We start from the raw sequence: 27,591 nt of genomic DNA on the forward strand, positions 1-27,591 counted from the left end.
ATACTCAGCCCTTAAGGTTATTCAGATAAAAAGCGAGTGTATATACAGCGTGGGGCACGGTGGCTTAGTGGTTAGCACGTTTGCCTCACACCTCCTGGGTTGGGGGTTCGATTCCCGCCTCCGCCTTGTGTGTGTGGAGTTTGCATGTTCTCCCCGTGCCTCGGGGGTTTCTTCCGGGTACTCCGGTTTCCTCCCCCGGTCCAAAGACATGCATGGTAGGTTGATTGGCATCTCTGGAAAAGTGTCCGTAGTGTGTGATTGTGTGAGTGAATGAGAGTGTGTGTGTCCTGCGATGGGTTGGCACTCCGTCCAGGGTGTATCCTGCCTTGATGCCCGATGACACCTGAGATGACACCCCGTGACCCGAGGTAGTTCGGATAAGCGGAAGATGAATGAATTAATGAATGTATATACAGCACCAAAACACCTTGAAACTGTCACTAAGTGTTATATGTTAAAAAACAGATTAAAGTCTGAGGTCAGAAAAAATATCATCTGAAATGTCATTAGTTTCAGCTGTAGATATCATTGTGAGCTCTGAATACGAACCGAATATGTTCCACACAGGCTAGAAGTCAAGTGCTGAACGATTAGTTGTCTCAATTGTGTAGGTAGAAAATTTCTATATTTCTGCATAAAACATCATCAGATTTTTAAAGTGAATCCAATCAAACAGATCAGACGAATATATTATACTTGGTAATTATTTATTATATTTTATTCAGGAAAATGTTCCAATATTATATATCTGTGAGAGGCAAACGTATGTAAAATTTTAGGGTTAGTAATTAATTTCAAGGTCAAATCTGAGTCCATTTGATTTTAGTCGACGGAATAACAATCAGGTGTCTGAACAGAGATATATCTGAGGACTTCAGAAAAAGAGTTATTGTTGCTCATGAGGTTTGCTAAAGATCATGTGGACAAGCCAGAGGAAAAATTATTTGTGGAGGAATGAGACCAAAATAAAACTTTTTGTTTTAAAATGAGAAGCATTATTTTTGGAGAAAGGAAAATTCTGAATTCCAGCATAAGAACCTTATACCATCTGTGAACCATGGTGGTGGTAGTATCATGCTTTGGGTCTGTGAACCATGGTGGTGGTAGTATCATGCTTTGGGTCTGTGAACCATGGTGGTGATAATATCATGCTTAGGGTCTGTGAACCATGGTGGTGGTAGTATCATGCTTTGGGTCTGTGAACCATGGTGGTGGTAGTATCATGCTTTGAGTCTGTGAACCATGGTGGTGATAATATCATGCTTTGGGTCTGTGAACCATGGTGGTGATAATATCATGCTTTGAGTCTGTGAAGCATGGTGGTGGTAGTATCATGCTTTGGGTCTGTGAACCATGGTGGTGGTAGTATCATGCTTTGGGTCTGTGAACCATGGTGGTGGTAGTATCATGCTTTGAGTCTGTGAACCATGGTGGTGATAATATCATGCTTTGGGTCTGTGAACCATGGTGGTGATAATATCATGCTTTGAGTCTGTGAAGCATGGTGGTGGTAGTATCATGCTTTGGGTCTGTGAACCATGGTGGTGGTAGTATCATGCTTAGGGTCTGTGAACCATGGTGGTGGTAGTATCATGCTTTGGGTCTGTACTGAAAATTTTAATTCTTCTAAGCTGTTGTGCAGTTTTGCTGCACAAAGACTTACAACAGTTACCGAAAGCAAAGGTTTACATACTTTTACAAGTCACAGATTCATTTCAAGTCATTTTTCTTAATAATTAAATGGAGAAGTATAATATTGTTGGTCATTTGTTTGATTGGGTTCACTTTGTTTACTTTTAGGACTTGGTGTTAAAATCTGATGATGTTTTGGGTCATATTTATACAGAAATATAGGAATTTCTGAAGGTTTCACAAACTTTCAAGCGACATTGTATCTGTTGATTATTTTTATGAGGTGATATATAATTTCTTGGTTATTTATTAGAATTTGTATAAGCATTCATGTCAGTAAAACATAAGACATTAATGTTGCCTCTGGGTGTTTTTTGCAGGCCGTGGGTGACGAGCTACTATAAAAATATACCTATGCACATCTACTGCTTGCCCATTGAAAGTGTAAAGCATCAGCTACGAAAAAAGAAAAAGAAGAAGAAGAAGAAGGAGAAAGAATGCAATTAGTTTGCTGAGAATCTTGTTGATAGCCGTACACTTTACATCCTACACTATATACACAGATAGGTAACTAAATAAAGGTAAAAACAACATAAAGTGTACGGATCTGGGTCAGCACAGTCAGTCAGAACAGCTTCAGCTCATCTTCAGTGCACTTTGGCATCGATCCTACAAGCCTCTGGAACTGTACTGGAGATAGAGACAGGTCTTCCAAAATATGATGAAGACGAAGATGATGATGATGATGGTTAGGATGATAGTGATTATAATGGTGTTGATTATGATAATGATGATAGTAATGATAATGGTGATGATTATGATGATGATGATCAGAGTGCTGCTGCTCCTGCTGAAGATGATGATGATGGTGATGATGATGATGATGATGATGATGATGATGATGATGATTTGTCATGCATTTTATGAAATCCCCAAACTGAGTCTGCTGGTGTTCATGCTGGTTTACTTCATCGTATCCCATTGGTTCATAAAGTGCAACTGTCTGCTAAGTCTTAATAATAAATCTGTTTGGAGTTTCAGTTTGTTCTGTAGGATATTATTTGAGTTTTAGAATTTTATAGGAACTCTATTTGTATTTTATTGGAAATAATGTCTTGAAATTGGTAACTTACTGAAAATCCTGAAAGATTTGAATCTTACTCTATCCTGTAAAAATCTTAATGTATATTGTTCATTATGAATAATAATTATTCATGAAACACCAAACTTTAGTTCTTTCTTTTATTTAAAGCTAACATATACTGTGCCATCAAATAAATATTAGCAGAAAATGTGCTCTTTTTCTAGGTAATCACAATACAATATTGTAAACATACTTATACAGCAACTTTATTACAAATATCACACTAAATTCCCATAGAGATCTGAACAGGAACCCAAATGGATCTTAGTATTAAATGGTGTAGAAGAGCTGCTACAGGATATTTATGTCTCCGCCTAAGACTGATCCTAAAGAAACTTCTCCAGAATATGATTGATATTGATATGAAATTATTGTAGAAGTTTCTTATTGGAATCCTTATTTGACAAACATTTCATTGTCTATCACTTTCTTCCAGGTGTGACTACTGACACTGTACAGTGCAATAAAACACTGTTATTTATGGTGGGCAAGACATTTTCTTTTGTCTTGAGAGTTTATTGTTTAAACCAGGGGTCTCCAATCTTATCCGGAAAGGGCCAGTGTGGGTGCAGGTTTTCATTCCAACCAAGCAGAATGAAAATGCTAAAACATGCAAAAATTAATCCTGTCTGGACTCATCAGGCTCTGAGTTTGGTGATTTTTTCCTGCTTAAAGACACATTATTAACTGTGTTACTAGTGATTAATAATCACATTCTACTGTGTCACCCAGATGAGGATGAGTCTGGTTCCTCTCAAGGTTTCTTCCTCATACCATCTCAGAGAGTTTTTCCTCACCACCATCAACTCTGGCTTGATCATTTGATACATTTAAAGTTAAAACCGAACATTTATATCCTGAATTTAGACACACTCCTGAACAAAATCTTAAGACCGGGGGAAACATTCCAAGTATTTGCATTTCACGCTGGTGGATCATAACCAGGTTGTAAGAACTGCTTGGTCACGCAGGATGGTCCTTTGTCAGGGAGTCACTGTGAATTGCAGCGTTGTCCTGTTGAAAGACCCATTACCACACAGACGAGGGCCCTCAGTCAAGAGGGTTGCCTGCTGCAACGTCTACATAGCCAGTTGCCGTTTGACGCTCCTGCACAACCTGAAGCTCCATTTTCCCATTGAAGGAAAAAGCACCCCAGATTATGATGGAGCCTCCTCTACTGTGACGGGTAGAAAACATCTCCAGTGGGATCTCCTTATCATGCCAGTATCGTTGGAAGCCATCAGGACCATCCAGGTTAAATTTTTTCGCATCCAAGAATTCTTCCATCTTTCATTGTCCCATCTTTCATTGTACCATGTTTGGTGCTCGCTTGCAAATTCCACACAGACAAGTTTGTGTTGTGGGAGGAGACGTGGCTTTTGAAGACGTTTTTTGTTCTTTAAGTCCATCTCTCACAGATGCTGTCTTATGGTTATTGGGCTGCAGTCAGCATTAGAAATGGCCTTAATTTGGGTCGGGGTTCGGCCTGTGTCTTCACAGACAGCCCGTCGGATCCTCCGGCTCACTGCAGGTGAAATTTTTTTGGGTCTACCACTTGATTTTTTGTCCCATAACTCTCAGAATCTTTTAAGAAATTTAAAATGACTGTAAATTTAAAATGACTGCGTCCAACCACAAGGCACGTTGTGAGAGCCATTGCTTGTGCAGCTCAACAATCCTGCCACTTTAAAAACAGAAAGCTTTTGCCATCAGGAGATCTTGACAGTGTGATATACTGTACTGATTCACCGCCTAGAGAGCTGACCGAGACCCATTCTCATCAGTCAATGATTCACTGATCTGCTCACTGGTTATTCATATGCTATTTAGATTCATATCTATTTTTTTTTTTTTTATTACAGAGGAACTACACAGTTACATGAGCACTGACAGAGGCCCATTGGGACTGGACTCACACTTCACCATACTCACTCTATAAACCTATTCAGTGGAGGAAGTGCAGCAGACATTACAGTTGACAGCAGGGTTGCCTTCGTCATTGTTTTTACACCAAATTGCATTGATTAACTAGAGTTTAAAAGGAAAGGAAGTTTGAAAGGAAAAATTATCCTGAGTGTGAAAGTCTTGACTTCTGTGCACAGAAACACCTTACTGATGCAAGAGGATCTGAGGAGACAGAGATAAGGAGATAGACCTTGTTTTGTAGCAAAGAATGGGATATAAATCTAATAGGTGTATGTAAAGACAGTGTATATACCTTATACACTGTTTATAATATACTGTATACACACTGGTCAGTGCTAATTTGTGTATTTTGTCTTGTATTGTCTGTTTGCACTGTTTTTTGTCTCGCACTCTTGCAATAGGTTGCACATGTTGCACTTTATGTGTTTAGGACTTATTTCCTTAGCTGTGTGTTTTATGTCGTTTTTATGTAGCACCACTGGAGAAATGTCGTTTTTTCATTTCACTGTGTACTGCGTCAGGTATATATGGATGAAATGACAATAAAAGCTTCTTGACTTCTTGACTTTACTTGTACAGACGCATTATAAGATGCTGTAAAGACTAAGGATTCTGTCTGTAGGGTATATGACTCTGTGTACTTGGGAAAGGGTGAGAAAATGTATTATGATTTTCTAGAGGCTGATTTTTGGAACTTGTTTCAGGGCTTTTGTGGGTTTTGTTTTTTGCTCTTTTTTTTTTAGATGTAGTCAGCAACCCTGGCTAATGATATCAGGGGATGGAAATGTCTCTCTTGCCTGTCTTCAAAACTTGAGAGCCCTGTCAATATCATCATCATCATCTCCACCACCATAGAGCATTTCTGTCATATTTAATAAGTGTGTTTTAATCAATGAGAACCTTATTTAAAATGCAACTTTTTGCATTAGACCATTTCAAGTAGAAAAAACTGCTTGTTTTGATGTAGGACTGAGCAAACAGGAGGTCGGGGTAAGGCCACACACACACACACACACACACACACACACACACACACACACACACACACACACACACACACAGCCATCTTGGATCTAAGCGTGGAAAGAGAAATTAATGCGGTGAGTGTAAATTTGCACTACAGACAATATGCATGGAGCTGCAGTCTAGATTCTGTGTATTTTTGCTGATGTTCGAAGTTAAAGGCCCGCTTCGGTTCTGTGTGTGTATGAGAGTGTGTGTGTGTGAGTGTGTGTAAGTGTGTGTAAGTGTGTGTAGAGGGGCAGCGTGAAAAATGAGACGGAACTGGAAGCTGGGACACACACACAGTTACATAAACAGATGAACTGCTTGCTTTCTCACTAGTTTTCCCAGAACTTTCCTGGTAAAAACATCCGGACCGCCTCAGTGTCCAGAACCACCGAGCGGTTTGTGAGCACAGCCGAAGTACAGAGCAGTAAATCCGGACACTTTTCCTACACTGCTCCGGCTTAGCATTCAGGCTAATTAGCCTCGAAGCTAAATGGGATTCTTTAAAACTAGACACGTCTAAAGTCTAATCATGAGCGTTTTGTCCATTTTAACCAAACAACTATAACTAATTCCACTGCTTTATTTTGGTTCTCTGAATTAGCATAACATTAGCACCGGTAGCTAGCTAGCTAGTCAACCTGCTAGCTAGTTTACTATGCTAGTTTGTTTACACTCACTGAGACTCAGGAAATCACAAATATAAACTGAAGTATAATTAAAAAAAGCTATCAAACATTATAATTTAAGCTTAATTCTGCATCTGAACATCATTGTCGTGTATCAAATGATAGTTTTACTTTTATTTTGACAGTTTGTCTGAAGCTGTGAGGATTTTCCACTGTATTTGGTTGATAACTTTACTTCCGTGAATAAATAAATAAATAAAGATAAAACTCGATTATTAAAATCCTCAAAGGAATTGATGTCTTTTATAACATTATTTGAACCTTTTTCGACGTATAAACAGACATTTGTTGAACACAGACTAACATGACTAAACATCTCATACTTTTGCAGACAGGAACCTAACTTTAGCTTTAAAATAAAATACACTCTTTACACATTATTTATTAAAGATTTATTTTTTCTGAACTGTTATTATTCAGTATTATTCACTATTACAGTAAAGTCCACTGTGATATTATATGCAGAAAGACTTATTTAAGACTTATTGAGGTTTGGGTTAAACCCAGTCAGTTTGAGTGACAGGATAATAACAATAAGAACATTCAATATAACTTTAAGACCTATTGATGTATTATGTCATAATTTTGAGAAATATTAAATCAACACTGACTAAAATTTGTACATGTTCATGTGTAAATAATCAGCCAAAGAAAAGATACACTGGGCGTTTACTTTACTTTACAAATAAATCAGGTAAAATAAGGAAAAATAGGCTTCTTTTTTTTTTTATTTAAACAATGAATGATTTATTTGTAAAAATGTTCAACTTGACAATGGATATTGTATTTATTGAAATCCGGTAAATTCAGAAAAATTTGTTCTTGTGCTTTGGAGTTTAAGTATAAGATTATTAACTTGAAAACGCATCCTCAAGACGGACTTATAGCTACGTCGATGTATGATGGAAATAAGTGACTCTTGTAAATTTGGTGTGGTGATGATATGATTATATATAAGTGCTGTATTTGTATGTTTACAATGTGGAATTCAGCGTTCTATTAATTCGGCTTTTAATGCAGTTACAACGTTTGAACACAAAGAGAACCCGATCTGTACACACCGTAGAGTTAAAATGTACGTTCTTTCTGCACCATTACGGAGATCATCTAGACTTGTGAAGTGACAGATATCTCTGGATCACAACAGCTGGCAAGCGTTATAGCCGGTTATAAAAGTTAAAAAGAGCTCTTGGGTAGCTTACAAATGACCCCAACCTGTGCCATGATATACAGTGTGTAAGAACATGGTTGTGGAAATCTGTCAGTTTAGCTGACTTTGGTGCCTCAGCCTTCACTACAGAGCTCATTATGTTTCAGCTGATCATTTTCGCCAGAGACGTTTATTAATACTAATTCTGGGAGAATTTATAAATGTATTTATTATGTTAAGATATATTGAACATATAACAGATATTGTAAAGACTATTAGATCTCTGTTTATAGCAATCCTTTATGGAATATATGTGTATCTCTTTCTTTCTTTCTTTCTTTCTTTCTTTCTTTCTTTCTTTCTTTCTTTCTTTCTTTCACTCCACACTGTCCCTTAAAGTCTACTGACAGACTTAGTGTCATTATAGTCACAGAGTACAGAGTCTCTAGTATAATAGCCTACTATAAATGTGTGGTTTGTTGGTATCGGATTGACCACAAATCATTTCATTTTTCTCTTCTTTACAGGTGACTAAGGCATGTTTAGTGCCACAAGAAAGAAGTTTATGGAGGGGCTCGATAATGAATACCCAGACGACAACTTGTACTACAGCCAGCCATCGATTTTCACACATCGATCTGAGAAAGATGTACGATGTTAAAAAAACCCCACAGGAATAAAAATGTCTACAATAACATTTTAATCTAAGAGACGTGTATTAAACAGTAAACAAACTTGGAGGTTTACAACAATGGTTTAAGGAATGATGTCATTTTTGAGCGTTTGAGCTACACAATGAAAAACCTCCTTGTTTATCTTATGTTAGCAAGAAGCTAATGAGCTAACTGTAATGAGTGATTTTCCTTACCAAAACAAGGCCGTATGTAGATTGATCTAAAATGAGTGCTTGTGTGTTACAATACAGTAAATCTTATTTAAAGTAAACAGTGCAGCTTTGTTTACTGTTAAATGCTATGAGCAGCCATGTTGATTTGATGTCACTTTTACTGGACTCAGGATTAAGGAAGAACATCCTGAGTTCCCAAGTAGGAATTACAATTGCACTGGAAGTCAATGAGCCATTATTTTTGTGAACTGTAGATTTGTAAATGAACAAAAACAAACATTAGTACTGAAAAGTTTTAAACACCGTTCAATCGAAGAGACCAGTCAAATCGCAACATTGAATGTTGTGGTTAATCACAGCTGTAATGATATGTATGATTGCATGTGCGATGCTACACACATTTACACACCAGTTCTTTAAATTAGTAGTGTAATAGTATGCCGTGCCGCTAAGTCTACTATAGCAAGCGTTTCCAACTAGGAGGTTGAATTTTACATGTTGAACACAGACGAGTGGTGAGAAACTTGTGAAGAAAATAGGCTGTCTTGGAACCAATCAGATTATAGAAAAATATCTAACAACCGCTGTATAATAACTAAATAATCAAATTGACTTCCATTTGTCATAACGTAACTCTCTTCTCCGTCTTCTTTTCTCAGATGCTGTCATCTTCGTCTCCATCATCATTGGGTCAGCTGTCACAGCTGGGCCCAAGTTTACATGGCTCACAAAGTACGACCTTATAAGCCTTATACACCTGCACCCTACCATACTACCTACTGGATACACTAGAAAAGGGAATTTGTGAATAATATTTTATTTATTTATTTACTTATTTTGTTAAACATTTTTGGCAGATTTAGTAAAGGTCAGAAACTGAAGAAGTGCTGGAGCTTCACAAATAAAATTAATACTTAATTAATTAATACCAGCACTTGTGCAAAGTTGTCAGCATTTGCACTTTTATTCTTTTTAACCCAATTGTTTTCACTATTTGTTTGGATATTTGTAAACATTTTTTGCATTGTGTGTGTGTGTTTTTTTTTTTAATATAGATGGCATCCCTTTTGTTGTAGATTTTGGGGTTTTGTTTCTTCGTCTCTTAGGATGCATGTGACTTACTAACCCATACTCTTTGGCGCCCTGCAGATCATTTAGGCTTCCCGATGAGAGGGATGAACAACAACGTGCAACTTAATCGCAATCTAGCACAAAGCACGCAGTTACCTAGTCACGTCACAGCTACCACCAGTGTCCCAACATTGTCCCTCTATACTCCAAGCTCGCCGAGTAGGTGAGAGAGGGTTTTGGCAATCAAGGAAACATACATACACACATCTGTTATCTGCTTTCAGATTATATAATTAAAATTTTTTTACAGAGGAATTTTGCCGACGAACACGAGGAACATGATGAATCACTCGCAGACGGGGTCGAGCATATCGATGAACGGATGGAGCAACAGCATGAGCAGCTCAGGCCTGGGAAGCCCGACTCACAGCTCACCCAGCACCATCTGCATGCCCAAGCAGCAGCAGGCCAGGCAGTCACTCACTATTAACAGGTGAGCCACCACACATCTCAGGGCTACCTGTCTGTACTGCCCTGCCAAATTTTAGCACTGTTACACAATCTAGACTGCTATATCTATCGAAACAAGACAGCTAAGACCAAACGTTTACCACTGATCTCATTCTCAACACATTCCATACCAAACATTTCTGGTGGTAAGTCAGTTGGAGCATCCACTCGACTAGCTAAGAGATCAGATTTATTCTAGCTTCTGTTTACTCATCAGTGGGCCGAACTTTCTCAGTGTTGTCTTTTAATAGCTTGAACTTGAATCAAATTCTTGTTGTGGCCTTCCACAAACTTCCTGGAGTTTTTGCTCTTTGCTCCTGACAGAACTGGTGGAACTCAGGCAAGGTTGTGGGCAGAACTCAGGGCAGCTTTCTCACACACACTTTATCAGCAACTCTCAGATCAGGACTTTGTGTTGGTCTTTTAATTTGTTTTAATTATCTGTCCTAAATTCTTGAGATGTTACTTTATATATTATTTCTTGATAATCTTCCTTTCTCATGATACCATCTACTTTCTGAAGAACATCTTTCCCTTTTCCAGCAAAACACCTCCACATCACGATGCTACCAACTCCATGCTTCACATCCATTTCATCCATATGATTATTCTCCTTATCAATAAAACAGTTAACTAGTTGTTTCTGGCTTTTTTAAGCGGATTTTGGATTTTAGGTCAGGGATTTTTTTTTCCATCTGCAGCAGTCTTTTATATTATAGAGATGTCATTTTCCCTTAATGGTGAATGTATATACTTTGCTACCTGATACATCAAGAATCTTTCACCAGTTGAGAGAGTTAAACTGTGGATATATTCGTCTAAGGTATGTGTAGAGCTCATGGCCTCAACTGTACTTGGATTTACTTTGTATTAAAGCTGTCTTAAAAACATTAAAAATGAGCTCCTCTTTGCTCTTTCTTGACAACCAGGACCTTTTCTTGCCAAAGATCCACACAAGAGTGACTGAAGAGTAAAGAGTTGATGCTTACACTCAGATATATTTACGTGGCATATAAGAAATAGCTACTTGCCGTTAAAAGTACAAATACACTGTTCTGAAAGGATGGGAAACAAATTCATGCTTGTTGGGAATCGTTGTGTCAAACAGTACAGAAAAAACTACAGAAGCCTCGTCTTTCTTAACAGACAGTTCCATTGACTTAGCAGAATTTCTGAAGCCAACAGATGTAGTAATATTCTTGTATAAACTGGATGTGTTGCCATGATTTAACACGTCGTTTCTCTCTGTGCAGTATGTCGGGGTTTGGAATGGGGCGGAATCCTGCGTTCGCTTTAAGCAATTTATTCTCAAGTAGCATCTTTAATGGAACCGGTAAACATTTACCCCACACACACACACACACACACAAAGTTGAATTGTTTCTCAGTGCATGGCATTTTGAAAGCTAAAGGAAAGATTTATTCGTAGACGGGAGTGAAAACGTGACCGGGCTGGACCTGTCCGATTTTCCTGTCTTAGCCGATAGGAGTCGAAGGGAAGGAAGTGGCAACCCGACACCACTAATCAACCCGCTGGCTGGGAGGGCTCCATATGGTAAGGGAAAGAAAGAGAAAAAGGCTCCTTCTACTTTTTACGTAGAACCTTTTTACATCATCCTACCCTCACTGAATGTTCTTATGGTCTTCATCGGCCTGCGATTTTTCTTTCCAGTTGGAATGATCACAAAGCCGACACACGAGCAGTCCCAAGACTTCTCCATCCACAATGAGGACTTTCCTGCACTTCCTGGACACAACTATAAGGATCCCACATGTAGCATTGATGATAGCAAATCGGTATGTGATGATAACAAACAAACACACAAAGACCTGCCATTTCCTTTACATATTAAAAGCCTTAGGCTCACCTGAGAAGCAGATGAAGTCACTGGAGACTTTTTGCCAAACTGTTCCTTTCATATAACATTAATTAATGGAATATTTAGTAGGTTGTTATTATTGTTGTTGTCATTAAACTTTCATTAGGTTTCGTTCAGTTTAGAGCTCCTCTTAAGACCAGTTTACACCATACTGAGTTCAACATGCTGTCATTGGTAACTCCAGTCTGCCTTCACGTTGCACTGCAGCAGTTAAATATAAAGAAGTTCGTTGCAGTACTTTTGCATGCAATTATAAAGTATGCAATTAACCTTATGTATAATGAAGATTAGATTTAGTAAACCATTGGAAGAAAGTTAGTGCTCCATGCTAACGCATGCAAAAGCATTTTGTGTAAACGTGTCAAAAATTAATATACAGTGGATTCAGAAATGATTCAAACCCCATTTCATTTTTTTTTTCAATTTTTTTACGTTGCAGCCTGAAAGTACAATTGTTCAAATTCATTTTTGTTTTCTCATTAATCTACACTCAGTACCCAATAATGGCAAAGTGAGAACAGAATTCTTGAAATGTCTGTACATTTATAACAAGGAATAGAACTGACATATCACATCTACTGTACATACGTATATACAGTAATCCTTTTGCTCAGTACTTAATTGAAGCACCATTGGCAGCAATTGTAGCCTTGAGTCTTCTGGGTTATGACACGTTAGGCTTTGCAGACCTGGATTGGGGCATTTTCTGCCATTTTCAGGTCTCTTTAGAGATGTTCAGTAGGGTTCAGTAAGTCTGGGCTCTGGCGTGGCTACTCTAGGACATTCACTCTAGGGGTCTCTAAGCCACTCCTGTGTTCTCTTGGCTGTGTGCTTAGGGTTGTTGTCATGTTGGAAGGTAAACCTGTGGGCCAGTCTGAGGTCCTGAGTGCTGTGGAACAGGGTTTTTTTTTATTGCTAAATATTTCTGTACTTTGCTTCATTCAACTTTCCTGAACCCCCCCAACACACACACACACACAGCATGATGCTGCCACCACCACGCTTCTCTGTTGGGATCATATTCGGTATCTGATGAACTGTGCCTGGCTTCCTCCTGACATAACATTTAGAATTGAGGCCAAACAGTTCAATCTTGGTTTCATCACATCAGAGAATCTTCTTCCTCACAGTCTGAGAGTGCTTCAGGAACATTTTTGCAAACTCCAAGTGGGTTCTCATGTTTTTTTTCACTGAGGAGGATCTTCTGTCTAGCCACTCTGAAATAAAGCCCAGATCGGTGGAGGGCTGCAGTGATGGTTGTTATTCTTTGTTCCATCTTCACACAGGATCTCTTGAGCTCAGTCAGACTGACCATCGGGCTTTTGGTCACCACTCTTACTTAGACCCTTCTCCCAGTTTGCTCAGTTTGGAAGGGTGACCAACTCTTTGAAGAGTAGGAGTGAAGAGTTTGAAGAACTAGAATGTACATTTCCTGAAGAAAATGTGAATGGTGCTTGCACGTGGCAAATCTCGGAGGCTAGTCAAGGCGAGCATGTGACGTCATCTGAATACTCTTGAGGAGTTCCAATGAGGAGTTCCCCTCATTGTTGTGAGTGTTTTGATATGTCACATGTCCATGTTGTAAAAAGTTTTTTGATTTTGCATATTTTGGGGGCGGGGCTGCGGCACAACCGGAAGGCCAGTCGGTACACCAATTTAAAAGTTTGTTCAGAGTATCACCCTAAAGGAGCTGGACGAGTTTGGTGTAGAAAGTTCGAAAGCTTGCCAAGTTATAAACCTCCAAAGTTTATAATGGGAGTCTATGGGAAAAAAGGCCACTTTGAGAGCCAGTACAGGAAGTACCGGTACTCGGATTGCTCATAAAAGTAATAGCACACCTCTCCTCAATGAGCCGGTCGATTTGACACGTCATTCATGGGTCTAGGACAAAAGCTGCGGGACAAGTTACGTGCCGAAGTTTTGTCCGGCACAATAACAATAATGGAAGACGTGCGTTTGGGAATCTTCAGTGCAGCAGAAATTTTTTGTAGCCTACCCCAGATTTGTGCCATGTAGCAGTCCTGTCGCTAAGCTCTGCGGGCAGTTCTTTTGACCTAACGGCTTGGTGGATGTTCAGATATGCATTGTTGAGGCCCTCTATTCAGAGGTGTGTGCCTTTCCAAATCTTGTCCAATCAGTTTAATGTACCACAGGTAGAATCGCATCAAGGTGTAGAAACATCTTAGCAATGCTCAAGAAAATTAGGAGGCACCTGAGCTGAATTTCAAGTGTTGCTACAAAGGTAATAAGTTGTGATTTATTATTATTTTGAATTCATTTACAGCGATTAGTAGAATTGGGGGGGCACGGTGGCTTAGTGGTTAGCACGTTCGCCTCACACCTCCAGGGTTGGGGGTTCGATTCCCGCCTCCACCTTGTGTGTGTGGAGTTTGCATGTTCTCCCCGTGCCTCGGGGGTTTACTCCGGGTACTCCGGTTTCCTCCCCCGGTCCAAAGACATGCATGGTAGGTTGATTGGCATCTCTGGAAAATTGTCCGTAGTGTGTGATTGTGTGAGTGAATGAGAGTGTGTGTGTGTGTTTGCCCTGTGATGGGTTGGCATTCCGTCCAGGGTGTATCCTGCCTTGATGCCCAATGACGCCTGAGATAGGCACAGGCTCCCTGTGACCCGAGGTAGTTCGGATAAGCGGTAGAAAATGAATGAATGAATGATTAGAATTCTGTTTTCATTTAACAAAATTGAAAAAAGTGAAGGGCTCTGAATACTTTCTGAATCCACTGTATGTTGTGATCTGTAATACGTACGTAAACCCGACTAAACTGATTGTTAGAGCTTATTAATAGGATCTTGTGTACACCGTACTGAAGTACCGAACAGATTGACCTGTTAGTCATATCAGTGCTCTCGTTAAATGTGTTGTGTTAACAGTTTTGGTCCCCTCATGTATAAATGTTAAGAAGCCATGTGCTAGCTTTACCCCATGATAGCATAACAGTATAACAGCTAAATGTGATGTGCGATTTGTACGACTATATTTATATTATATCCCACTCAGGATTTTAGTCCTATAATTAGAGGTCCCTGATCTCCACTAGGGATAGTCACGTTATAAGAGAACGCATATGATTTATGGCATATAAACACCTCCATGAGGTGTTTTACGTTCACAATCACGCTTCACTTGTCCCCTTAGAGAGAATCCTGACTGCAAATCAATACGCACTTATTCTGACAGATCACCTTTAGTTTTGTGTGAACCATTTCTCTCCCAGTAGGAGTGCTGTCTTGTAGTGTCATGAGGGCTTACTGAGTACGCCATCATGTCATAACTTATGTTTGCATTCAGCACATTTCAGCCCAATTAAACACCTGTTGAATGAAATGTTAGATAGCACACTACCAACATCATCAAAACACCAAGTGAGAGAAGTTTTTTAAGAAGCACGGTGTTCATTCCTCTAGTGCCCCTTTTCCACCGAGGCAGTTTGAGTGCTGGTTCGGAGCCTAATTTAGAACCAGTTCTTTCTTTTTTGACAGCCAAAGCACCGGCTCTGAAACAGGAAAAGTGGTTCTTAAGTAGCACCAAAACGTTGCTGGTCTAGACTTAAGAACCGCTTGTGGGCGTGGCTGTGGGCGGGGCTACTGTTAGCGCATTTGATAATGTACCTTAAGTATACTAATGTTTAATACACTTTTACTTTACCGCGATATGATACATTATCAGCACACATGATAGTAGGTAGCTACATGCTAAGGCTAACTTTTTTCTGTGTTAATGATAAAATAACGTTATGTACTTTATCGATTACAACCTCCGTTTATACAGATTACATGGAGCTGCACGTACACGTTGGATTCGCTGCGTTTGGGTGTTAATGTAGGTTCACAAAGCCATGAGTATTAACAGTCAAGCAACATCCGCCATTGTTGATGTGTTTGTGTTTGCCGCTGCTGCGCTAACGTTGCTGTGTAACGTGACACGTATACAGTGACGTCACACTCGGCTCTGTGATGCTCTCTAACCGGTGGAAAGACAAACCGGTTCTTAGAAGGTTCACCAGTGGAACCAACTTTGAACCAGCACCAGCACTAGCTCTGAACCAGCACCCGGTTCTTTTTGGTGGAAAAGGGGCAAGGTCCAGAGACACTTAACATCTGTCTCAAAGTGCAATCTCACAACTAAGATTTATACAGACACCTATAACTATATCATCAAATCAAATGATTCTTTTTCCTAAAAACTCAACATTTTAATTGGGCTTGCAGTTTATTTCTAGCATAATTTATCTGCACATTACTTTCAAACTTTAGTAGTTAGTCGTTTTTTCTGGAGCACATCCCATAATCAGTGATCAGTGTGTTTCATCTGGAACAACACAGTTCTGGAACTCAGGTTTGTCGTCTTTAGCTTTGCCGCTTCCTTCTCTCCATCGCAGAACTTAAACTCCTTGTGCAGTAAAAACATCGATGGTCTCAAGTTCCCAGGGGACAAGAGCTTAACGCAACAGAACAACAATCATCAGAAGAAAGGAATTCAGGTGCTGCCTGATGGTGAGAGTCTCAGTTATCTAAATGAATACGACTGATTGTGTAAAGAGAGGTGTGTTCATTTTGGTGTTTTCTTCTTCTTTCCCCTTCATTACGGTTTTTCTCCAGGCCAAGTGACGAACATTCCATCTGGCATGGTGACAGATCAGTTCGGGATGATTGGCTTGTTGATGTTTATTCGGGCAGCAGAGACAGACCCAGGCATGGTTCACTTAGCGTTGGGCAGCGACTTGACCACGCTCGGCCTCAACCTTAACTCACCAGAGTAAGTGTTAGCGTACTTTGCTATGCTAGATACAGATTAGCATACAGTTACAACATACAATAGCATACAACAGATTATTCCTTATAATTATTATTAATACTGCTTTCACAAATCACTTGTCTAACGTCCCTCATGAAAGTATTAAAGGGTTCAGATTGTTTTAAAAACGTGGTTTTGAATAACTCTTACAGTTAAAACTGGAACTTCCTGTTGGCCTTTTCATTCTTTGCAATACAGTCTAAAGCCATACAGAGCAGAAGTTTTTGACTCTGCATTAACTCTCGTGTTGTTCTTGACAGAAAAGATAAACTTTATGTTTATGATATTTTGTGATTTTGCAGAAACCTTTATCCCAAGTTTGCTTCTCCTTGGTCCTCCACACCTTGTCGGCCTCAAGACATCGGTGAGTGCCTGACCTTATACCTCATACTTCATACCTCATACTTCATACTTCATACCTCATACTTCATACCTCATACCTCATACTTCATACCTCATACTTCATACCTCATAATTCATACTTCATACCTCATACTTCATACTTCATACCTCATACTTCATACTTCATACCTCATACTTCATACCTCATACTTCATATCTCATACCTCATACTTAATACCTCATACTTCATACCTCATACTTCATACCTCATACTTCATACTTCATACCTCATACTTCATACCTCATACTTCATACCTCATTCCTCATACCTCATACTTCATACCTCATACCTCATACCTCATACTTCATACCTCATACCTCATACTTCATACCTCATAATTCATACTTCATACCTCATACTTCATACCTCATACTTCATACTTCATACCTCATACCTCATACTTCATACCTCATTCTTCATACCTCATACTTCATACTTCATACCTCATACTTCATACCTCATACCTCATACTTCATACCTCATTCTTCATACCTCATACTTCATACCTCATTCTTCATACCTCATACTTCATAACTCATACTTCATACCTCATACTGCACGTTGACATGAAGTTCCTGGTTAAAATTCTGGACACTGTATGACTTTTTTTTCTCTCTCTTTTCAAAAAATTTGAAAGAGAATTGTTGGCAATTAATGAAAATCCAATCCTGTAGCCGAATAGCTCTCTGTTGAAAAAAAAAGAGCCATTTTTCATATCCTTTTTTGCGCAGACCCTAACATTGACTGCACTGTACAGCACGTGGCTTAATAACACATTCAAATCCTCTCTCCTTTTTCAGACTTTCACGTTCCATCAGAATATTTAACAAACATCCAGATAAGAGACAAGGTAGGTTTGGCACACATTCTTTTTCACACTCTTCAGTTCAGCGTCCCACTTTTTCTTCTTAATTCTTGATCAGATGCCCGAGCAAATGTGTACCACATAATAGTTTCTCCATTAGAACTGAGGTTGTCTTTTTTTTTTTTATGAGGTAAACTGTATGAATTGATCTGCTGACCAGCTAATGCTGTTGTTTTTATCCTTTCCCTCCACCATGTACCCTGTTTGTGTGCACTAGCAACACCAAACAAGCATTATTCAAAGCGGGCGATAGCTGTAGAGCCATTACTGGGCCCCATAGATGGAAGTTGAGTTCTGCCTTTCTATTAGCGTGATTGTGTTGGGGAACACGCTTGTTGTGGATGTGTGTGACTGAAGCAGAGGCAATTTTGTAGTGTTTGGGACAAAGTTAAGATAATAGACTTTTTATCCTCTTCTCCTCCACAGCTTGCTGCAGTAAAACTCGCACGATACGGAGAAGACCTGCTCTTCTACCTTTACTACATGAATGGTGGAGACCTGCTGCAGCTTTTAGCGGCAGTCGAGCTGTACGTATGATCTGTCCTTTTTTTTTAATGGTTTTATATCTATGTACCATTTTGGGTAGGGATGCTCCGATCAGGATTTTTGCCACCGATACCGAGTACCGATTTTTTGTCATGGTGATCGGCCGATACCAATGCCGATTCTGATGCTTCAAGTTTATATAACCGATATGTAAACTCTCTGATCACCCTTAAATCGTTTTCAGATAAAGACATGTTGCAAGCTTGGTTATATTTTTAAAGTAAAATGAAATGCCACACAATGCGCTGGCAAATGCCCGCTGTGACAGGACTCCTGACAGGCGATAACATGACTGCGGCGCCAAAACATTTACGTCCCCACTCATCGTCTACATCCTCACGCATTGACGTCATCAATTGCGATCGGTTCCTAAGATCGGCCAAGTTTAACGAATACCGATCGGGTCATAAAATCTGATTATCGGCCGATACCGATCTTCGGATCGGAGCATCCCTAATTTTGGGTATTTAAAAGGTATTCAAGCACCAGTGGAGTATTCTGATGTGCTCACTTTCTTGTGTGTTACCTATAACAAAGTAAGGAGCCCAGGCTAGTCCTAATAGCTATGTAAATTCTGCTAACTATTCATCATCCTTCCTATGAAGTCTCCACCTAGAAAGAAAAAAGTAAGATCCTTTGTCACAGTGTAAAATAAAATGGGCAGCCCCATGGAATGGGATTAATGATCACTTTCACAGTGTAGGAATGAAGAGGCAACATGCATGGGGCAAGTGCAAGAGCTGTTGAAGTGCAGAACTCAGAGGAGCCTAGTACAGCTGTCTCACATACCCCTAATAACCCTAATAAACTTTGGCTGCTTCTCATTCTCTAACAGTACCCACCCCGGTGGAGACTACACATACCTGGATGGTTCGAGGGACCAGAGAGCACTAGATAATGACTTCCTTCTGGACAGAATAGAAATGAGACTTTTGAGAATGCAGGCTAAACTTTAGGTGCCCAAGTTGGCCGTTACTTAAGCTGAAACGCGTGCATTTTATGGGACTTATTGAACTCGCTTAATAGAATGTGTACTAGAGTGCATGACGCTGAACGATGGAATCTGTCCCATTTTTTATTTAAAAAGCCTTAAAGTCAACTTAATCTAGTTGGCAATGGGGAAGTCGTGGCCTAATGCTTAGAGAGTTTTGACTCCTAACCCTAAGGTTGTGGGTTTGAGTCTGAGGTGCCCTTGAGCAAGGCACCGAACTACCCCCACCTCAACCAACTGCCCCCCGGGCGCCGCAGCATAAATGGCTGCCCACTGCTCTGGGTGTGTGTTCACTGCTCTGGGTGTGTGTTCACTGCTCTGGGTGTGTGTTCACTGCTCTGGGTGTGTGTTCACTGCTCTGTGTGTGTGTTCACTGCTCTGTGTGTGTGTTCACTGCTGTGTGTGTGTTCACTGCTGTGTGTGTGTTCAATGCTGTGTGTGTGCACTTTGGATGGGTTAAATGCAGAGAACAAATTCTGAGTATGGGTCACCGTACTTAGCCGTATGTCACGTCACTTCACGTCTGTCTTTTTATTTGTGTATGCAATAACCAAATGTTAGTTTACGTTGACTCTGCAGTACAGGTGATCTTGTTGTTTTTACATCATCGGAGAGATGTACCCTATCCTTTGGGCTAACAAATGTGAGTCACCTTAGATCTCTTGCAGTGCCAGTGTCTGTAAATCACAGAACAATTCACTCAAACCTTTCTTGAAGTAAAAGCCTTCTTGACAGCGCCATTTCAATTATGGATGCAAGCGGCCACAAATCACTCATATGCAGACTTCCTGCATCTTGCTGAGATGGTATTCTTTGAAACTCTTATAATGTTGCACATATTGGCTGAATGCTCAGTGTGTCTCAGTTGTAGTGTGAGTGCACTCTGAGGTATTGGTCCAGTGCATGTTTATCCAAGCAGAATGGGAAATTCTGAGAAATTAGTAAGAAGAGATACCTCCAGAAAAGATAGAGGTTAGGGGTCACATGCTACTGCTGACCATGGTGTTGTTTTCCATCAACTATTCAAGGCTCTAAAAAAAACTAGTGATGTTTGTTAAAGAAGCAAGCTCTGGTAGTGGACAGATTAACTGCAGTCTTACTGCAGGACTATGGATAGCCACGGGCAACCTAGCAAGGGGGTAGTTATGTGGAGCACTTTTAGAAGACTGGGACTTGATCTGTTTTACAGTCAGTCAGATTATTGAATGTCCAATGTTCATGGATGGGGAAGAAAAAAAGTCAATTAGCAAAATCCTAAAAAGTTACACGTCTGTCTTTTTTATTGATAACAGACTTTGGAACTAATTTGTTCAAGTCCAAAATGGACCTTGATTCTTTATGTTTTAAATGGTACTTCTTAGCCCTCTGTTACCACTACCCTAGACCTGCAGTCCAGCTTTAACAGGTAATTATAGCACAGAAGAAATGAATGGTCTGACCCCTGACCCCAGCATACTGACGTCAGCTGACCACCAGCTGTTTTATGTTATGTTGCCAATCCTCATTTGGTTACTTAGGGCCTTTTTACACCTGGTCACTTCATGTGTTTTCTCTGATCTGATAGCTATCTGATTTGTTAAAACTGTTCCATTTACATTAGGCCACATATGCCCCTTTTCCACCGAGGCAGTTTGAGTGCTGGTTCGGAGCCTAATTTAGAACCAGTTCTTTCTTGTTCGACAGCCAAAGCACCGGCTCTGAACCAGGAAAAGTGGTACTTAAGTAGCACCAAAACGTTTCTGGTCTAGACTTAAGAACCGCTTGTGTCAGGGGCTGTGGGCGGGGCTGTGGGCGGGGCTACTGTTAGCGCATTTGATAATGTACCTTAAGTATACTAATGTTTAATACACTTTTACTTTACCGCAATATGATACATTATCAGCACACATGATAGTAAGTAGCTACATGCTAAGGCTAACTTTTTTCTGTGTTAATGATAAAATAACGTTATGTACTTTCTCGATTACAACCTCCGTTTATACAGATTACATGGAGCTGCACGTACACGTTGGATTCGCTGCGTTTGGGTGTTAATGTAGGTTCAGAAAGCCATGAGCATTAACAGTAAAGCAACATCCGCCATTGTTGTTGTATTTGTGTTTGCCGCTGCTGCGCTAACGTTGCTGTGTAACGTGACACGTATACAGTGACGTCAGACTCGGCTCTGTGATGCTCTCTAACTGGTGGAAAGGCAAACCGGACCACCTCCTGAAGTGGTTCGAACCATCGGATTTATATCCGTCTTGAAACCGTTTCGGAGGGCAATTAGACCTGGTCTTTTTACCATCGGATAGCTATCTGATAACTGAAACCGCATGAAGTGACCAGGTGTAAAATCCCGCTAATATATATAAGTAGTCCTGAAAAAATCTGGTGCTGTAGTTATGAAGGTTATCTACCTAACCATGGGTCTGCGACCCTATGGATGACCAACTGGCCACTTGGATCACTTTAGGTGACATTAGTTACCAGAGGAAGAGTTCTGATTTAAGAGGAGCTTTTAGCTAAGCTAGCTATATATGTGAGCTCAAAGTTATGAGATGATGACTTTGCCATTGGTTCTCAGCAAAAAAACAAACATATAGGAATATTCTAGTTCTGAAAGATCAGCAGTAAGAATCCTCCATTCATAGATCTATGTTTATATACATTCTGTGGCAAAATAGTGAACGAAACAACAATAGCATGTCCATGTATTAAAGGCTGTTTTAATCGAGCTAGATTTTTTTTGCCCCAAAGTGGATCAAGCAAAAAAAAAAGTCCATGACATTTAATATTTTTAATTTACAATCAATAAAGTGTTATTGAACAAGTCAGGACCGGAGCAACAGTGATCTACCAGGCATGTGATCAGTTTATTACCACCCTCAGAAACTTTCATTCACGTGTAAAGCTCTAAAAAAAAAATCAGCTTTTTTTTATAATCATGTAGCAGATGTAATCAGTCACATCAGCTTTAAAATGAACACGTTTTTTTATCATTAGGTTCAGTGACCAATAATAATTCTAATAAATAAATAATAATAATTCTGACATCATGCATTAACTATGATTTCTGGTCACAGAGTTGTATTGTCATTGTTGACATTTTGACATAGAAACGAAGGACTTTAAATCAAACTACATTTGTAAAGTTTCTCGCAAAAAACTTTGATGTTGGCTTTGACGAGGCAAGTATTAGCAAAGGCCGGTGCTTTTTGGAGGCGAGTGGACATAAAACTTATGAAATCTAGTGGAGCCCTAGGGTGCCAAAAAATTTGGAGGCAAGTGGAGACGAGCATGTGACGTCATCCGAAAACCTGTGATGCAATTCCCCTCCTTGGGCTGAGTGTTTTGATATGCCACATGTCCATGTTGTGCTAATGTTTTTTGTTTTGTGACGTCATGTGATGTCATGTGAAAACAAAAAACATTAGCACAACCTGGACATCATCAGAATACCTGTGAGGCAGTTCCTCTTATTGTGCCCATGTTGTGCTAATTTTTTATTTTCACGTGACATCATGTGACGTCATTAGAATACACGTGAGGAAGTTCCCCTAATTGTTCTGAGTGTTTTGATATGTCACATGTCCATGTTGTAAAAAGTTTTTTGATTTTGCATATATTGGGGGCGGGGCTGCGGCACAACCGGAAGGCCAGTCGGTACACCAATTTAAACCTTTGTTCAGAGTATCACCCTAAAGGAGATGGCCGAGTTTGGTGTAGATAGTTCGAAAGCTTGCTGAGTTATAAACCTCCAAAATTTATAATGGGAGTCTATAAAAAGGCCACTTTGAGACCTGGTACCAGAAGTACCGGTACTCAGATTGCTTAGAAAAGTAATGCCAACAAACTTCAGACCAGGATCTACAACATATCCAAATTTGATGCATGTGGCTCGAAAGCCCTAGGAGGAGTTACTCTTGATAATTTTTTGTCTAAGCTTAAATAGGAAAACAGAATGTTGGCTTCTACAAAGCGACATAATTAGCATGAAAGTTTGAGGTAGTATTTCTTGGAGCACAGCCATTTGAGTCCTCTAAGGAAACGAGGCCTGGCCGAAGAAAGCAGACCGTCTCATTTTGCAGTGGAGAAGCTTTAAGTGTGCACATAAGTGTACTAGAGCTCAGAACAGCCTTTTGCGATGACCGTATCATTTACAGGTGACTTGGGTATGTAAAGTGAAACCTGAAAGGCTTCTTTTCATCTGCAAGCTGCTTCATTGGTTTAGATGAACACAGGACTGGACTTTGAAGAAACCGAAACTCAAAAGACTGAACGGCTGGAGAATGAAGTGAATCAGTGTTTTAGGATCGAATTCATAGCTGTTGGAAAAGCCAGGCCTTAACTAGGCCAGGTCTAGTAAGTCATATGTCAAATTAACTGAACTATTGGTGTAACCTTTAAGGCATTGGTGTCCAACCAGTCAGAGACCAACAGCCACATTTTTTATTGAGTTACCGCAAAGAGCCACATCGTACACATGGGCACACTTGAACATCACCTTTTTTTTCCCCTGCCATTGTGAGAGCGAACTTGACACAAATTGTTTACTCAAATGATCTTACTCCTACTGGGAAACTTTGAGGTATTTTTATCCCACTCACATGCGCGTTTGACGAAAATACTGTATTGAACTCAAGCGAAGCGAACACACACATTAAAAAGACACAAATACAAACTTCGATATGAACGCAAGAGCCGCATGAAACCAGGCAAAGAGCCGCATGATAGTGATGCGCGGGTCGTCTCATAACCCACGGGTCTCGCGGGTGACCCGCGGGTCGGGTTGGGGTGGGTAAAAAAAATTGTCACTTTACTGCGGGGCGAGTTGGGGCGGGTCATTAAAAGCAAAATATAAAAAAAAATATTTTGGAATATATATTTTTATATTTTATGTGATTCTTTGATAAGGTTACAATACGTAGGCCTATGTAGCAACGTAACTGGCGTGATGACCCCAAATCTTTGGCTTCGCGTCATGAAAGTGCCAATCAGCTCCCGCCACAGCCACAACAATAAAGCAGATAATTAAAATGGAAGACGAAGTGCGAGTGAAATTAAGGTTGGGAATTTACAAAATCCGAAGAAAAGAAGGTAAATCTGCAAAATCTAATGTTTGGAACGGTCCTCAGAAATTGTTGCAGCATGAGACAAGCACTTCCAGCATGTCAAGGCATATTTGTGGGGGGTCTAAGAAAAAGGACGACATGTCTCAAAATATTACCGCTTTTCTCAAAAGTAAAGTACCAGCACAAGTCAAGTCCGAGGTTACAGCTGTGCTGGCCGGGTGCTCGAGGCTAGGCGAAATAGATTAAATCCGGGTACAGTGGATGCAATTCTTTTTTGCACAGTGAACGTAAAAACGCTAAATGAACATTTCCGTGTGTTAAATAAAACAAAAGTTCAGTGTTTATGTAGCATAGGCTGTAAACTGTATGCCTATAACAATCTGAAAGAGATTTTGTTTGAGCCTTTTTCTGTTTTAAAATAGGCTACTGTAATTTGTTAGACTGTAATTTGTTAATTTGTTAGATAGGTGTTTATTTATAGGTCTTCTATAGAGATAATTACAAACGATGCTTTGTAAATGTTGAAAATTTTGGTGTTAATATGACCATGCTGGTTTCTATGGTGAAATAAAACCCGCTTTCATTTACATTACAATGCGTCTATTTAATGGTCGCAGGGGCGGGGCGCTTTGTATAAATAAAAACAGTGGCGCGGGGCGGGCTGGGGCGGGCCAATAATTTCATAAAAGCGGGACCCGCGCGTTGGAAAAAAACCCGACCCGCGCATCACTACCGCATGAGGCTCGGGAGCCGCGGGTTGGCCACCCCCCTGCTTTAAGGGTACAGAATGGCATCATCGTACAGATATCACTTAAACAGGGATCATCAGGACGGCAGGACTGCATAGAGGCATGTGTTTATAGCTTCTTACATAATTATGTGTTCAGTACAGAAAAATACTGTATAACACATAACATATAACTTTTAGAATGCTAAAAAAAAAGTCTGCTACTGTTACTTTATTGCACATGTTGCATGTTGGCAGGATTTTGGGTCTCATTTCACCATTTCTTGCTTGTTTGGTGTTGCTTGTGGCAGAAATGAAACGGCAGATTCCAAGTTTAAATTTTTCCACAGTTTCAATCGTGACTGGAGGTACCACAAAGAAGAGAGGGTGTGGATCACACGAGCACCGGGAATGGAACCTGTGATGAAGGCCAACACCTATGAAAGGGGGACGTACTACTTCTTTGACTGTCTTAACTGGAGAAAAGTAGCCAAGGTAATAATATAGGTTGTTTTATCACTGTTACAGATACCAGATATTCCCTTATGCAATAAATCCGCAACGGCAAAAAAAAAGATAGGTCTGATTTCAAACCATACTTTGTTTAAACCACAGGAATTTCACCTAGAGTACGACAAACTTGAAGAGCGGCCACTCGTCCCGTCGACGTTCAACTACAACCCGGCCCAGCAAGCCTTCTGAGAGACTCTCCCCTAATGAAGAGAGGTTTGTCTCGACTTGGCACCGAATGAATCTACGGGTATAGGTGCCAGCGTATTTTTATTTTTTTTTGTTATTTTATTTCTTTTTATTTAAAATTTGATTCTATTACAAATTTGATACTACTACAATCTGAAAAAATACAGTCTCGTGAGCTGTGCTGTTCAGAGTCGGGTTGCTACAGTACCTCCACAATGCTGTTCGTCCCCTTTTATTTTATTTTTTTTTTTAATTCCTGCCCTTCAAGCGCACATTGAAACAGAACGACGGATAAAAATCAAACGCATTATGGTGTAACGCCTAGAAGAGATTGCTATGTTTATTTGTTAGAAAACTAATGAAAAAAAAAAATGATCACAGCTTATGTCCATATTTTATTATTGACCTACTGTCTTAAAAGAATTTTAATTTCCATTGTTTGTATTCAAAACTTCAATATAACCACTGCCTTTGATTTCCCTGCCCCGTTATTAAACGTCGAAATACTTTGAGAAGAAATCCTTGCAAATCTGATTCAGGTTTTCTGATTGGTCAAGAATTCACTCTGAACAATGAAAACACTGTCTGGTCTTTGTTACGATTTTGTAATAAGAGTGTATTTTTTTTGGAAATCAGGTGAAGATTCATATGTATGTATGTACATATTATAAGTTTGAAAAAAAAAATTGCTGCCGTGTTGTACCTCATTTTTAAGAGGTTCGCATGGATGCAGTATGTTTAAGGGGGGGGAACTTTGCTGGAGCTGCTAGGCTTGGGGACCATACACTGGCATCCTGAGAATCAAGGACATCCATAGCCTTATGACCGAGGGGAGGAGAAATAATTACAATAAGACTGTGGCACTTCACCAGCTGTTTTCAACAAAGGGAAACCCAATAAAAAAAGAATTATAGTTACCGACATGGCTCCTGTGATTCTTTAGGGGAACGGGGTTGCTAGTAATGTAGCATGAAAGATATACTGTATTTAATTTCACACATCATTTGTTTATTTGTTTTTAGTCTTTTAAATTTTCTTGTGGTGGATTTCTCTGTCCAGAAGCGCTGGTGCACGAAAGGAATACACCCGAGATGGAACCTTTGCACATCCAATTCATTTTTCATTTAGAAGCTCTGCACACTCAGAAGATCAGGATTAGACTGAAATATTATTTATTATTTATTTGAAAAGGACTTATGTTTTACTGTAATTTAGAGTTGCTGTCTTATATGTGCCCGCTATTCCTTGTTGACGTACGTTTCTTTACATTATAATCTCTCCACTTTCTATCTCTTCCGACCATCCCAAAGAGAGAATGAACCAGCACTTTGTTACAGGACTCATATTCAGGAAATATTAATAGTCATCGATTAGTTGACCGTTAAAATACGAATCAGTTCAAAATCTCTAAGTCAACATCTGCAATCTGGCTGATATCAATAAATTACTTGGTTTTGTGGCCTTGGTTCAAGTTTTCTGTAATGTGATTGATGTTCTGTAGCACTTCCACGTGTGTCCTTGTTTTTATTAAATGTATAATTTAAGCAATGGATCGACGTCCCTTCAATCAGGCTGTATTCCAGCTACTAGGATTAACTCTGGATCTATCCAGAAATAATGAATGAATAATAAATAG

General features: G+C 39.7%; 1 protein-coding gene across 3 annotated transcripts; it reads left to right on the top strand.

The window, feature by feature from the left end:
* Nucleotides 1–5,670: 5,670 nt before the first annotated feature.
* Nucleotides 5,671–26,873, top strand: LOC132859097 (CCR4-NOT transcription complex subunit 2-like). 3 transcript variants are annotated; one of them, XM_060889689.1, is made up of 15 exons: nucleotides 5,671–5,692; nucleotides 8,077–8,198; nucleotides 9,056–9,128; nucleotides 9,546–9,690; nucleotides 9,778–9,960; nucleotides 11,231–11,310; nucleotides 11,407–11,532; nucleotides 11,650–11,774; nucleotides 16,255–16,369; nucleotides 16,475–16,631; nucleotides 16,973–17,034; nucleotides 17,874–17,923; nucleotides 18,365–18,465; nucleotides 25,607–25,751; nucleotides 25,872–26,873. In XM_060889689.1, exons 2-15 carry the CDS (start codon nucleotides 8,088–8,090, stop codon nucleotides 25,956–25,958), a joined length of 1,560 nt encoding a protein of 519 aa, XP_060745672.1. In that variant the 5' UTR covers nucleotides 5,671–5,692; nucleotides 8,077–8,087; the 3' UTR covers nucleotides 25,959–26,873. The 3 variants fall into 3 exon arrangements, with proteins under 3 accessions (XP_060745672.1, XP_060745671.1, XP_060745673.1); XM_060889688.1 differs by lacking the exon at nucleotides 5,671–5,692 and adding an exon at nucleotides 5,700–5,802; XM_060889690.1 differs by lacking the exons at nucleotides 5,671–5,692; nucleotides 25,607–25,751; nucleotides 25,872–26,873 and adding an exon at nucleotides 5,700–5,802 and having other exon boundaries at nucleotides 18,156–18,433.
* Nucleotides 26,874–27,591: the final 718 nt, after the last annotated feature.

Source organism: Tachysurus vachellii, chromosome 16 (genome assembly GCF_030014155.1).
Source record: "Tachysurus vachellii isolate PV-2020 chromosome 16, HZAU_Pvac_v1, whole genome shotgun sequence".
NCBI classification, from domain to species: domain Eukaryota; kingdom Metazoa; phylum Chordata; class Actinopteri; order Siluriformes; family Bagridae; genus Tachysurus; species Tachysurus vachellii.

Excerpts from the sequence above, each read along its gene's own strand:
- LOC132859097 (XM_060889689.1), top strand. The coding sequence starts at position 8,088 with ATGTTTAGTGCCACAAGAAAGAAGTTTATGGAGGGGCTCGATAATGAA. Across the intron at positions 11,311-11,406 it reads TAGCATCTTTAATGGAACCG|ACGGGAGTGAAAACGTGACC; the intron begins GTAAACATTTAC and ends ATTTATTCGTAG. Across the intron at positions 16,632-16,972 it reads CTCAACCTTAACTCACCAGA|AAACCTTTATCCCAAGTTTG; the intron begins GTAAGTGTTAGC and ends GTGATTTTGCAG.